The sequence below is a fragment of the Engraulis encrasicolus genome, chromosome 11, assembly GCF_034702125.1.
Source record: "Engraulis encrasicolus isolate BLACKSEA-1 chromosome 11, IST_EnEncr_1.0, whole genome shotgun sequence".
Lineage (NCBI taxonomy): Eukaryota > Metazoa > Chordata > Actinopteri > Clupeiformes > Engraulidae > Engraulis > Engraulis encrasicolus.
This window is the reverse complement of record NC_085867.1, coordinates 41,683,419-41,697,192: the sequence shown is the minus strand read 5'-3', so window position 1 is coordinate 41,697,192 and position 13,774 is coordinate 41,683,419. Positions and strand designations below refer to the sequence as shown.

Below are 13,774 nucleotides of genomic sequence, written 5' to 3'. Positions count from 1 at the left end.
AAATCAAAGGTCCACAACCTCCTTCTGAGGCTGCTTGTGAGGCGCCTTGTGAGGCTGCTTGTGAGGCGCCTTGTGAGGCTATGTTAGTTTCCACAGCCACAACAATATGGATAATCCTCATCACTCCCCAACCCCAAAGTTCAACTGCCTGCTCATGGGGGGCAGAGTCTGAAAAATGGATGGCGTTTTCTTTTTCTTTTTTCACCTATGAGAGGGAGAGAGGAGAGGGTGGCCTGTTTGAGTCAGTAGTGTTGTTGATGCATGGGAGGCCTCAGAACAAGATGGGCATTGTTCACGGCCCATGGTCCTGCAAGTCAGTAAAAGGCTTTTCACATACACTACGCCACTATTGTGTATGAGAGGCTGATCAAAAGGGGAGAGCCACAGAGACAGAGCGTTCCCACTCGATTCTCTGCTGCTGCTGCTGCTGCTGCTGCTGTGTGTCCGTGCATGTGTGTGTGTGTCTGTGTGAATCGTCAAAATAATCGTCATCATCACCACCGTGTTTCATCATGCATGCTGTAGATGACAGATTTGGGGGTTGGTGGAGTCCGTAGTAGAAAATGGTGATGATGATGATGATGATGATGATGATGATGCTCGATCTTTGATATGATGGTGATTATACAGTAGTAACCAAAAACTTAAGGGTGGGAAATGAAGCTACAGCAAGAAACATGATGATTAACACACACAACGCATGCTCACACACACACACACACACACATACATAAAAAAACCCAAAAGGTGGGAAAGGACGGCGAAGTGTAGTGTCCTGACTTTGGGGAGTGTGACCCTACTGGGTTTCCCACGGAGATCTCTTGACATCCTGGACTGGAAACAATGCCCGCACTTGTTCCGCTGCTAGCTAGCCCAAGCTAACACAGCACACACCGAACTGGAGCTCTGCACACCGCACTACACACTGTACTGCACTGCACTGCAGCCAGACACACACTCACACTGGACAGGCCACCCAGGGGTCATTGTCATCCTCAATGTTGGTGACGTCACCAGCTCGGGCACACCAACTCCACTGCATTTAGCTTCATTCACCGTTCTGTCACATTCCGTCACATTCTGTTCCATTTGTCACAGTTGATGTCCAGTCAGATACAAAAAAAAAAGAACTGCTGGAGATTCCATAGAAGCTTCTAGAATGTTGGGGAGACCAGTGTTCTCTGTAAGTGGAGGTTTATGGAGACACAGCTTCCTGGCTTATGTTACAGTATGTGGCCAAAATGGCCTCCCAACTGAATTCTTTGCCTCAGTGTTTTTCCGTACTGTTGGAAACTTTTGGGTTTGGTTTATACAAAACTTTGGGAAGCCAATGACATATCAATTTTTTTTTTGGTTTTCATACGGCAGCGGGATAAAAACAAATCTCAGAGTATGTAGACAGTTGCATTGTATTGCTGCTCTGGGTCCAGGGCTTTTGTTTATCTGTAAATAAGGGAGAGGGAGGGGTGCATGGTGGGAAAGTAAAGTGTTTCCTTCTTGTGTGTGTGTGTGTGTGTGTGTGTGTGTGTGTGTGTGTGTGTGTGTGTGTGTGTGTGTGTGTGTGTGTGTGTGTGTGTGTGTGTGTGTGTGTGTGTGTGTGTGTGTGTGTGTGTGTGGCTTTTCCTGTAATTGAAGTGTGTTTGGAGTTTTGCTGGCAGAGAGGACGGGAGGTGGACGGGACCTTATGTAATGCCCCTTTCCCTAATTGGTCATTTCCTTTATTAACTGGCTTCCCTCTCGGACCGGACTGGTGGGCATCCTACGGAGACAGAACAGAGCGCGCTGGAAAACAAAGCCACTCTGTCACTCCTCTCTCTCGCTCCACTCTTCTCTCCGCTTCTCTCTGTCTACGTTTCTCCATCTATGTTTCCTTTCTCCCCCTCCACTCTTGTTTCTAATAGCCCATGTCACAGTGACGTCAGGCAACTTCCTTTTTGTAGCAAGGCAGTGTTAACGACTGTTAGTTTGAGGGTGTTTTTATACAGAACAAAAAAACTCACTGGCCTTCCTCATTTTAAAAAGTAGGCCATTGTTCGATGAAGAGTTTTTAATCCTTGTATAATTTCGAGGCTGGGGTGCTAGCTTGGGTTTCTGCCAGTCTGTGCACTCCGTCAAAGCTTATGAGCTAGCTGTTGAGACTGGCTAGGCATTTGATTCCTGGTATCCTTGTGTTCCAATTTCATTTTCAACATTCCTCTTTAATATACCTGCTTCAAAAGTGTCTGCTGTTACATGAAAAGGGCCCATTCTTCATTTTTTTTATTTTCACTGTCTTTCTTTTTCTTTCTCTTGCATTCTATCGCTCTCTCTCTCTCTCTCTCTTTTTCTCTCTCTCTCACACACTTACACATACACATACACACAGCCCGCTCGTCTTGTTTCGGCTTTGCTGCCTCAGGACCACTGGCATGATTGCTGTTGTTAGAAGTCATAGAGTGGTAATTAAGAGTGACAGGTGTTGTATGCATGTACACCCCCTCCCCCCCCCCCACCCCCCGTGCCTTCGGCTTCTCTATTCCATCCAACAAAGCCACCCTCCAGGCCTATTCTAGAACACAGGGGAGACGAGAGTTTATGGAATTTCTCCATGTCAGTGGCAATAACTTCCATGCCAGTGTGAGAGCGATTTGGTGTGTGTGTGTGTGTGTGTAGTAGTAGTACTCTTTTGAGCGGTGCAGAGAAAGGGAGAGAGAGAGAGAGAGAGAGAGGGGGATGTTTCGTGTGCCCCTGTGTCTGTATGTGTGTGTCTTGTCTTCATGGGCTTCAATCTGAGTGTGTAGTAATGCTTTGAGAGGTTGAGGTAGAGAGACAGAAAGAAAGAAACATGGAGGGAAAGAAAGAGAGAAAGAGCGAGAGAGCGAGAGAGAGAGAGAGAGAGAGAAAGAGAGAGAGAGAGAGAGAGAGAGAGAGAGAGAGAGAGAGAGAGAGAGAAAGAGAGAGAGAGAGAGAGAGAGAGAGAGAGAGAGAGAGAGAGAGAGAGAGAATGAGGTACGTACAGATAGGGGGAGGGAGACGTTTGTTTGAACTGTGTGGTCTGGCGAGGGCATGAGGTAGCTTGCTGCCTTTGTTAGCATTGGGAAGGAGATGTGGAAGGGGACAAAAGGAATCTTCGTCTGGCGCTGACCCTTGACCTTTGGGGGAGCAGACATGCCCCCCTGCACACACACACACACACACACACACACACACACACACACACACACACACACACACACACACACACACACACACACACACACACACACACATACGGCGGTGTCAGTGAGGAGAGGGGGGTGCAGGGCAAGAGGGGGGGCTGTGGAGAATGGGGCCGGTGCCTCCCCTGCGTCTGTTGGGGAGACAGGGCCATTAGGGCACACACACACACACACACACACACACACACACACACACACACACAGGGGGGGGGGAGGGGAGCCGGGAAACACAGCGGCAAGCCAGGCACACTCTTACAACCCTCCCCCACTTCAATAGACACACGCGCAAACACACACACACACACACACACACACACACACACACACACACACACACACACACACACACACACACACAAAGCCTCCATTGGCCAGGTCAAACCAGATCAATACGAAAAGAACTTGGACTTTTCTCTTTCTTTTTTTTCTTTTTTAAGTCAACGTACTTTTTTATTACGTGTGCTCGCAGAGTAACATCAAGTGGAATAGGAACAAGAATTCCTTTGTATGTGCAAGAGCGTGTGTGTGTGTGTGTGTGTGTGTGTGTGTGTGTGTGTGTGTGTGTGTGTGTGTGTGTTGTCCAGGAATAGTAACGATCCGGAGTGTGGAGTCAGACAGAGGTAATCATTAACTTTTCCAGACTGCTCGCTGTCTCCAGTCCTGACTTCCCTCCCTCCCCCCGCTCTCCCTCCCTCTCTCTCTCTCTCTCCCTCTCACTCCCTCTCGTTCCCTCTCTCTCGCTCCCCCCCTCCTCTCTCTCTCTCTCTCTCTCTCTCTCTCTCTCTCTCTCTCTCTCACTGTCTCCAGTCCAGCGCCACTGAACTGACTTCTTCCTCCAGCCCTCCCTTTCCTACTCCTTCCCTCTCTCTCTCTCTCTCTCTCATTCATTCTCTCCCTCCTTCCTTCTGTGCCTACATCACTCTTTCTTTCTTTCTTTCTTTCTTTCTTTCTTTCTCCTCCCCCTCGCATAGCCCCTACATTGCCCTCCCTTTCATAGAATTTCTTTCTCTCTTTCTCTCTCTCTGCTCTCTCCTAAGCCCAATCGTCTCAGCTTGCGTGGACACAACTCATAAAGACAAGAGCCATTACAAGGCAGGGGGGGTGGAGTGAAGGTTGGGGTGGGGGGGTTGAGGAGGGGGGACTGGGGGGGGGGGGGGGGGTAGGAGAGGGCAGCCAGGCTTCCTGCTGCTGGAATGGATCTAAATGCCTCAGATTGTTCAGGGGATTCGTTTGAAATTCAGACGTTACTTTGCTCTCTCTCTCTCTTTTTTTTTTGCACTGCTACTTTACAGAGACACGTCACTCTTTTTGTTTCGTTTGCGCTGTGTTTTCGGAAATTCCAGAACTGGAAATGGAAAGCGAAAAACATTTTCAAAGCTAAATTTGTTATGTTTGGCTTGTTGTTTTGCAAAATACTTATTCCCTCACAACTACAAGTACGAGTTAGTATATTTGGTCACTTACAGTTCATAAGCCAAGACTGTGAGTCAATTGTGATTTTTGGATTGCAAATAGACCATTTTTAGCAACACATGAAGAGAATAAAAACATTTTGATTACAAAAACAAATCATGACGATGAATGGAGTCCATTTAAGTCAAATGGATATAATCCTTTTTTTGGGGAAAAAACAGCAGTGGAAAGGAATCCAAAGTACAGTAGCAGCCCGGAAAAAAGAAGAAGAAGAAAAAAAAAATGGCCGCCCTGAATTTAAAGAGTTAACAAAAATGGCACTCAGTGAAGAGGCCGCCAAATAAGCAGGCAGCAGCAGCAGCAGCAGCGGCAACATGCAGGATGTCCCTTCCTCTAGTCTTAACAGCTACCTGAGAACTGTAGCCAGCTGAGGAGACAGGCCGTAACTCATCTGCCCAGTCACACTGGGGCCTGTCTGCATGTGTGCGTGTGTAGTGTAGTGTAGTGTGTGTGTAGTGTGTAGTGTAGTGTGTGTGTGTGTGTGTGCATGCGTGTGTGGCGACACTGGGGCGGACGTACGCTTGGCCGCTGTGTCACCCCGCCTGACACGGTGACAGCCAGGCGGTGGCAGCCGAACCGAAATAGAGTCTGCAACACGAGGACGCCCGCCGCCCGGCCACTCACTCACTCACTCACTCACCCGCCAATGCCACTGTGTGTGTGTGTGGTTTGTGCCTACACACACACACACATACAGTCACACACACACATACGCACACAAATACACACATCAGATACACCGTACAGCGTACACCAACACACACACACACAGAATCATCTACTTCCCCCGTACAAACGTGTGTGCAGAGGACTACAAAAATGTTCTTGTGAGGATACAGGATGCATGCAGGTTCAGGTTGGGTTTGCTTTTAAGAACAGTGTGTTGTTTTATGTATTGGGGGGAAATGAGAAATGTCCACAACATACACCACAGCCTTGCCTTTGCTCCTGTCCTGTCCAGGAGCTAATGTTGCTGACGCAGTGAGTTCTGTTCAACCTTTAGTTGTTGATGTGCTCAGCTTCTGACAGCCATGTTTGCACACGTGTCTCAGTGTGTTTGTGCGCACAAGCATGCGTGTGTGTGTGTGTGTGTGCGTGTGCGTGTGCGTGTGTGTGTGTGTGTGTGTGTGTGTGTGTGTGTGTGTGTGTGTGTGTGTGTGTGTAAGTATGCTCTTAGTACCTTACGTGTGTGTGTGTGTGTGTGTGTGTGTGTGTGTGTGTGTGTGTGTGTGTGTGTGTGTGTGTGTGTGTGTGTGTGTGTGTGTGTGTGTGTGTGTGTGTTTGTGTTTGTGTGTTTGTGGGTATGTGCACACTCGGTGTGTGTTTGTGTAGTGTGTGTGCTGTGTGTGTGTGTGTGTGTGTGTGTGTGAGTGTTATTCTGTATTTGCTGTGGGCATACTGGTTTATCAGAACAAGCTGTGAAGGCATGCCTGTGTGAGCACCAGGCTCAGGACGGTGGGGCAGGAGTTGGCACCACAGCACGGCCAAAAACATTGAGGTCATGGCGTTGCTGTGAGAACTCGGGGAGGTGTGCTCGTCGACATTGTTTCACACACAAACGACAGTCCTCACAGCCTCTCACACCCTCTTACACCCTCTTACACCCTCTCAGAGGCCCTCCCATAAAAAACTCTATTCACATTTCTAAAAACAAGTCACATGAGGATGAATTAAACTCATTTGTTATTTGAGAAACTTGTGTTGTACCATAGAGTGTAGGAATATTGTACATTTATTGCAAACACTGAAACCAGATTGCATTTCTCTCCACTTTAGATTTTGAATACACTCCGTAGGCTAGTTTGTTAACAAGAGTACTGATAGCCTAGTTTAATGGGGAACAGTTAGCATGGCATGAGCAACATGCTAAGCTTTGTTTTCCAAAACTAAGACTAAGAGTTTGTGTGAATGAGACCCAAAGCTAGCACAGAGACAGACCCCAATGCTAAAGCTCCTCAGTCTCCCACCACAACGCTAGCTAGCCACGTAGCTGAAAACTGCCTGTTGTCCTGGCCGGCACCGGCAGTAATGATCTTATCTAACGCTGTTACTCTGGAATGCACTCTGGCCCTCGCTGCTGTCGTCAGAGGGGGAGAGTCACTCGGTCGCGTAGTCGCGCGGCACAGCGCAGTCGCCTCGGCTTTTGGCGGCCAGGCAGGCCAGCCAGCCAGCGGGGGATCTAAAATAGGCCTTGTCAGCTGTGCCGTCACGGCAACCAACGGAAGAGCCGGAGACAGCCACAGGGACAGGGACAGGGCAGGACAGTGACCCAGTGCTACTATAGCAGCCTGCCTGCCAGCCAGCCAGCCAGCCAGTCAGCTAGCTAGCCAGCCGGGCCCCCTGGCCGTCTCTCACAGATCAGCTCAGCGCTGCGCTGACTATGCTCAGCACTCCGCCTCCACCAATCAGGGCAGAGCACAGAGTAGAGCAGAGCAGGCCCAGGGAGATGTTTACAAGCTTTTATAGGTTAGCTACCCCCTCTCTTTCTCTCTCTCTCTCTCTCCCTCTCTCTCTCTCTCTCACTCTCTCTCACTCTCTCTCGGCCTGGCTCACTGACCTGGGATCAGCTTTAACTGTTACATATCCTGTCAGAAGTCCAAGGGAAGGGAGAGAGAGAGGGGGAAATCAAGCGATATAGAGAGAGTTAAGTAGGAGGAAAGAGATAAAGTAGAAAGAGAGTAAAGAGAGAGAGATAAAGGGAGGGAGACACAGCAGAGTAGGGTGACTGAAAGATAGGCTAACTTTAGAAGAGAGAGAGAGAGTGATGTAAGTAAAGAGATGCAGAGACAGAGAATGAAGTAGGAAGAAGGGAGATGAAGAAAGGAGGGAAGAGAGAAAATGTGTGATAGGTTAAGAAAGGGAGGAGTGAAGAGAGGAGAAGAGACAGAGTAGAGTAGGAACATAGGACACAAGATAAAAGGAGAGAGCCAGAGAAAATGCACAAGAGGTTAAGAAAAGGAAAAGAAAGGCAGAAGAGGAGAGGAGAAGAGAAGAGAGGTAGCAGGGTTAGCAGTAGAGTGGCCAGCCCCCCTCCTCTCCTCTCCACTGTGCTGTGCTGTGCTGTGCTGTGCTGTGCTGTGCTCTGCTGTGCTCTGCTGTGCTCTGCTGTGCTGTGCTGTGCTCTGTGAGAGGGTACTAAGCGGCCTGATGAATGCCTCAGTGGTTTCAGGCTGCCATGACAGGCCCAGACAGGCAGCCGGATAATGACCCCCGACGCCAAGGCTCTGTCTCCCTCCTCCTCCCTCCCTCCCTCTTGTCTCTATCCCTCGTTCCCTCCCTCTCCTCTATTCCTCCCTCTCACCCTCACTCCTCCTCTCTCCTCTCCTCCTTCCTCTCTCCCTCCACCCCTCCCTCTGCTCCGTTCAGGAAGCAAAGAAACAGGGAACAGTACTTAGGTGAAAAAAAAGGAATGAAAAAAAGAGAAAGAAAAAAAGAGAGAGAGAGAGAGAGCAGACAACACAGTCTAAAGGTGTATTATAGTCATGGTGGGAAGAAGGGCAAAACCGCCTTTGAAAAACTTTTTTTTGTCTTTTTGAAAAGACAAAATGGTCACCTGTCTATTGTGAGTTCTGTACTGCTGTCTTCAATCGCTCCTGCTCTCTCTCTCTCTCTCTCTCTCTCTCTCTCTCTCTCTCTCTCTCTCTCTCTCTCTTTTTCTTTCTCTCTGTGGTCTGCTGTTGTAAACTCAAACACATGAACAAAAAACTTTGTCCTCCTCGCAGTGCTGGTGCTGGTAGGAGAGAGAAGGATTTACGATAATTCCCTCGGTCCCAGATTGGCTGACTTCAAAGGGAACCAAATGCCCCTTGTTTTATAGAAAGAATTCCCCCCCTACCCCCTCTTTCTCCTCTCCTCTCCTCCACACCTCCTCCTCTCCTTCCCCCGTTCTCCCCATGTTGTCTACCTCTTTTTTTCTCCCTCTAATGAAGGCAGGATCCCGAGCTAATAACAGACCCCAGCAGTCATAAGAGACCGGCTGAGATACTACACAATTAACGTAAATGTACAGTTTCCTCTGACGAGGCCTTCCAAATTACTGGTTAGGCTCTCCGTCCCAAAAAGATGAAAGAGGGAGAGAGAGAGAGGGAACGAGGGAGTGAAGGAGCAGAGGAGAGGAGAGGAGAGGAGAGGGGGAGAGAGAGGCGGAGGAGGGACGAAAAAGAGCACCAAATGACTGAGGGGTTCTGGGATATTTTTCCTCCCTCCTCTCTCTCTCTCTCTCTCTCTCTCTCTCCCTCTCTCTTTTTCTCTTCTCGTTTAACCCATTCACAACTCCTCCTGTACTTTTTTAGGTCTTCTGAATGTTTCTCTAACTCTATGGCATGTTGCTCCATATAAGCATGGTGGCTTGTTATGCTTCTATGGTTCCATGAACACTGTTGTCATTTAACTGCAACGGTAGTAATTAACTTTGCAGAGGACCTCAAAAATGCTAAATGAAAAAAAAAGTAAAGGATGTAAAGTATCATTTTCTTTTAGTTTTATTCTTTTCTTTTGCTTATTTTTTTGTTGTCCCCCGTCTCTCTTGGCCTCCAGTTTCTTTGTGTTTTCCCCCTCACTCGGTCTCACTCTGTGAATTTTCGCCCACCCACCACCACCCCATTTCAAACACCCCCCACCGCCCCCTTTCCATCCTCCCTCCATCACCCTGCATCCCCAGCACACCCACCCCCACCCCCACCCCACACCCCTTATCCCTGTCCCCGCCCTTCCCGGTTAGGGAGGCTTGCAGGCAGATTTTTGTGGGATTGAGATATGGAGGGAGACATGAGGCGCGTTCAGGGGGGAGGAAACCAGAGCCTCCACTACTCTGCACTCGGAAAGAGAGAGAGAGAGAGGCACATTAACTGAGCACTGTGTGATACCGACTTGCCTCTCTCTCTCACACACTCTCTCTCTCTCTTTCTCTCTCTCTCTCTCTCTCTCTCTCTCTCTCTCTCTCTCTCTCTCTCTCTCTCTCTCTCTCTCTCTCTCTCTCTCTACGAAAACCAGGAATGGACATACACAAACAGAAACATATGAAAGTCCATTAGAGTTTGCTTGAATGTGTGCGTGTGTTCGAAAGTAAGCCCATGTGAGTTAGCTTTGTGAGCTGACTCTTTGCCCCGCTGTGAAAATGGATTGAATTTTTTTTCACTGCTCCGACCTTTCACCTCTGATTCTGGTGGGGGACTGGGCTAGTTTTCACCCAGACAACCCAAAACCGCCTTTGTTCTTGCACTATGGTGATGGCAGAAGTGGCCAAAGTAAAAGTAGAAGTTCAAGGTTTTGTCAGTAACAACAACTGCTAGCCACCTCATTAGGTTCAATGGAATAACTAGTGCAACTGCTATGCAGTATCATGTGCTAGCATTGTACAAACACCCTAACTTAACCTCTACTTTTATTTTGTCCACCTCTGGATAATGGTCATTGTTGTTGGCAGCACACATCTTATTTTCACCCTCAAATGAAGATAAATCCTTTAATACTCATTAGTTTTATTTTGTTATGATTTTGCACTTCTCCCCCCCTCCTCCACACACTTCCCTGTCGCAAACATGCAAAAGTTATAATAATTTCTTATAATTTCCTGTAACTGAATGAGTCGACGTGCTATAAAACAATGATTTGGACAGATTTATAGTGGGCTTGACGTCAGAACATTGTTAGACGGCCTACAACGAAAATACAAAAGCCAGACAAGCAGATAAGCATTAAGGCTTAAGTAAACAGCGCCGCGGGCCCCGCTGCCTTCTTCTGTCTTCGCTTGCTGTTCTTGTACGAATTCCAGGAATTCCTGTGTGGTTTTCTTGGATGGCAAAAAGTTAGGGATGCAACTGGTATTTGGCAAAAAAAATGGGAGAAAACACATTTCTTAATTCACCGTGATTGCATTGCAGCATGGCTGTTTTGAAGCTCTTTTGAAGCCGTGTTTGAAAGAGTTGTTTGAAATAAAGGGTGGCTTGAAGCTTTCAGGGGTCTCGTGTTTGTGTGCATATGTGTGTGTGGTCTGGTCTCGCTCTCTCTCTCATAGCCCTGCCTAGCTTTGTTGGGTCTCAAGCGCAGTGAAAGTCAACAGCCTTCGACTCAAGGCCTAACCATGTATTTGGTGTGTGGGTTCCCATAGTGCTCGAATTACAAAAAAGGAATTTGCCTATTTGGAAGATATTGGCCATTTACGTATTACATTTTAAAAAAAAGTCAAAAAAGAGAATATGATGTGTTTGGTTGGTTGGTTGGTTGGTTCATGTTCTAAAATTAGTCTTCAGACCTTCATTATCCTTGCCCAATGTTCTAACATGTTTAATGTTCCAATGTTCTACCCATCATGTGACCAATGTTCTAATCACCTTCTGGTATTCAGACCACCATAATCCTTGACCAATGTTCCAAGTCCAACAGTGGTATTCAGATCTTCATCCATGCCCAATGTTCTTGTGACCAATGTTCTAACCACCTTCTTCTCTCCTCTTCTTCTCCTCTTCCTCTTTCCGCAGATTCCCAAGCTCTCCAGGAGTCCGGCGAGCGAGCGCACTGGTGCGTGGTGGCGTACTGGGAGGAGAAGACGCGCGTGGGGCGCCTCTACTCGGTCCAGGAGCCCTCCCTGGACATCTTCTACGACCTACCTCAGGGGAGCGGCTTCTGCCTGGGCCAGCTCTGCTCGGAGAACAAGAGCCAGCTGGTGCAGATGGTGCGCAGCAAGATCGGCTACGGCATCCAGCTGACGCGCGAGCAGGACGGCGTGTGGGTCTACAACCGCAGCTGCTACCCCATCTTCATCAAGTCGGCCACACTGGACAATCCCGACTCGCGGACACTGCTGGTGCACAAGGTGTTCCCCGGCTTCTCCATCAAGGCCTTCGACTTCGAGAAGGCCGGCACGCTGCGACGGCCCAACGACCACGAGTTCACGCAGCAGCCGCGCACGGGCTTCACCGTGCAGATCAGCTTCGTCAAGGGCTGGGGACAGTGCTACACCAGACAGTTCATCAGCAGCTGCCCCTGCTGGTTGGAGGTTATTTTCAACACACGATAGCAGCAAGCCCCCACACCCCCCCTCCCCAAAAACCCTCCACGACCCCTATTTCACCTGGATACACCACCCCACCCTTGCCTTGCCTTGACCCCCTTGCGCCTCCACTTGGTCACAGACTTGAGATAAGACTATTTCCTGACACCTCCCATTCTACGGACGGAACATTATTTTGGAAAAAAAAGAGACTCATGGGATGTTTCGACAAAGAACACACCCCCTCTGAACACGACGCATCGGATAAATGACTTTAATAAATGACTAAGATTTAATGAAAAGTGAAATAAAGCTAAAATGTATTTTATGTTATATATAAATATATTATTACTTGTAAATATGAAGACGTTTTATATGCATCATTATTTATGTATTGTGCAATGTGTTAATGAGAAACAAGAGATGCACTTTGCTTAATATAAATGGAGACAAAGAAGATGCCAAGATTAAAAAGATACTAAATGAATGCCACTCTGCTACTGGTGTTTTCTTTCTTACTTTTTTCTCTGCATACAGTGTCTACTTTACATTCGTGCCCGACTTTAAGTGTAGTGTTTAACACTTTAATAGCTCTTATATACTGGACTCATGAAGTCGTCTCTGTGAAGTAGTGGAAAATCACTAATTAACTGCTATCAATTGTAACTGTTAGATTATTTAGTGATTCATTTGCATTTTCTGTGTATTACAGTATGACTCACTTATGCATACTGTTGATCTTAGACACATAATTATAAGGAATGCATTACTGTCCATTTTTAAGATGTAAAACCAATGATTGCATATTGGTATGCAGATGCATCAGACTGAAGGAAATTAATGTAAAATTATAAGTCAGATCATTTGTATAATATAGATTAATAATTAATTTCTGCTCACTTGCAAGCAGCGTATTATTATTATTAGAATAAAACACTCTATGGACTACATATTGATGATTTCAAAATAGGACTAGTAGCAGTGAAAGGACATCAAATGTCAGCCACACAGTGTTTTTAAATTGTTAATTGTAAATCTATGTCGACTCATACCACAATACTAAGGGAAGGCTGATACCTGAATGATGCAATATGTAGGTCACTGTTGGTATACAGGGAAACATACTCATAGTAAACACAACTATGTGTATATGCAAATATAATTAAGCAGTCTGTGCAGACGGTTGGCCAATAAAAAGGCCAATGTGTATTTAAGCTTACATGACAGCAAAGTTCAAAGCCCTGGCTTTTCAAGGACAGAGGAAATAAACGAGGAAATAAACTATTCTTAACTAATTAAGCTGGTGAAATAGAAATGGCTTCTTACCAGCTACAGCTAACAGCATCGGCCACTGAGGACAAGTATGGATACACAACAAACAGGTTTATAAATCAGGTTTTTAAAAAAGTACAGAGAGTTTAGTACAGAGCAACGATAGCCAGGGAAAAGGGGGGTGTATAAGCACAGTGTTTTTTTACAAAGAGAAATTCTAGCTTATATTGGCTGACTAATGTGTCAGCACTGGCAAAAGCCATATCTATTTTAATATCTGTTTTGGAGATTCTGACTGTTACATAAACATTCTCTTTGCAGGAACAGAGACATCCTGAAGTACACTTAAGCTCTTTGTGGAAGTGTACACTGTGTGTGAGGCTAAAACTCGAACAGTAAGACACCAAACAACCAAATCAGGATCTAACCGCAAATCCCAAAGGTGTATATGAAGAGTTATAAAAGCCTTTATAAAAATAAGTTAAAAATATTGTGTTTTATTGTATATATTAAATAATATTTGCCCCCAGGCAATCTCAAACAATAAGCCACTTAAATATTATTATCAAGCACAATAAGTTAAGAAATGTACTAAACTTACAGATACACTCATCACAAATGCACTTAGTGGGTTTGGGATCTGAATCCTTCATATGAGTAAACTCAGCTATTGCCCCAGTCTGATAATTCAAAGCAATGTACTGTTTTCAAAATGGTTAATGATCGTGTACTCTGTGTTCTGTGACTGTGTAATCAGTATTCTGCATAGCACCACAGTCATCAGGTTCCCAAAGCTCTCTGTGAATATCTTGCCCCAAGTCCTTCCAGAGAAATGATTCAG

General features: G+C 46.6%; 1 protein-coding gene across 1 annotated transcript in view; it reads left to right on the top strand.

Moving 5' to 3' along the window:
- Window positions 1–12,148, top strand: part of smad7 (SMAD family member 7) — a 28,878-nt gene extending 16,730 nt beyond the window's left edge. Inside the window, exon 4 of the mRNA XM_063210653.1 lies at window positions 11,150–12,148. Within this exon, the coding sequence (XP_063066723.1) occupies window positions 11,150–11,688 (539 nt within the window). The 3' untranslated portion in view covers window positions 11,689–12,148. The remainder of the gene's footprint in view (window positions 1–11,149) is intronic.
- The last annotated feature ends 1,626 nt before the right edge of the window (window positions 12,149–13,774 follow it).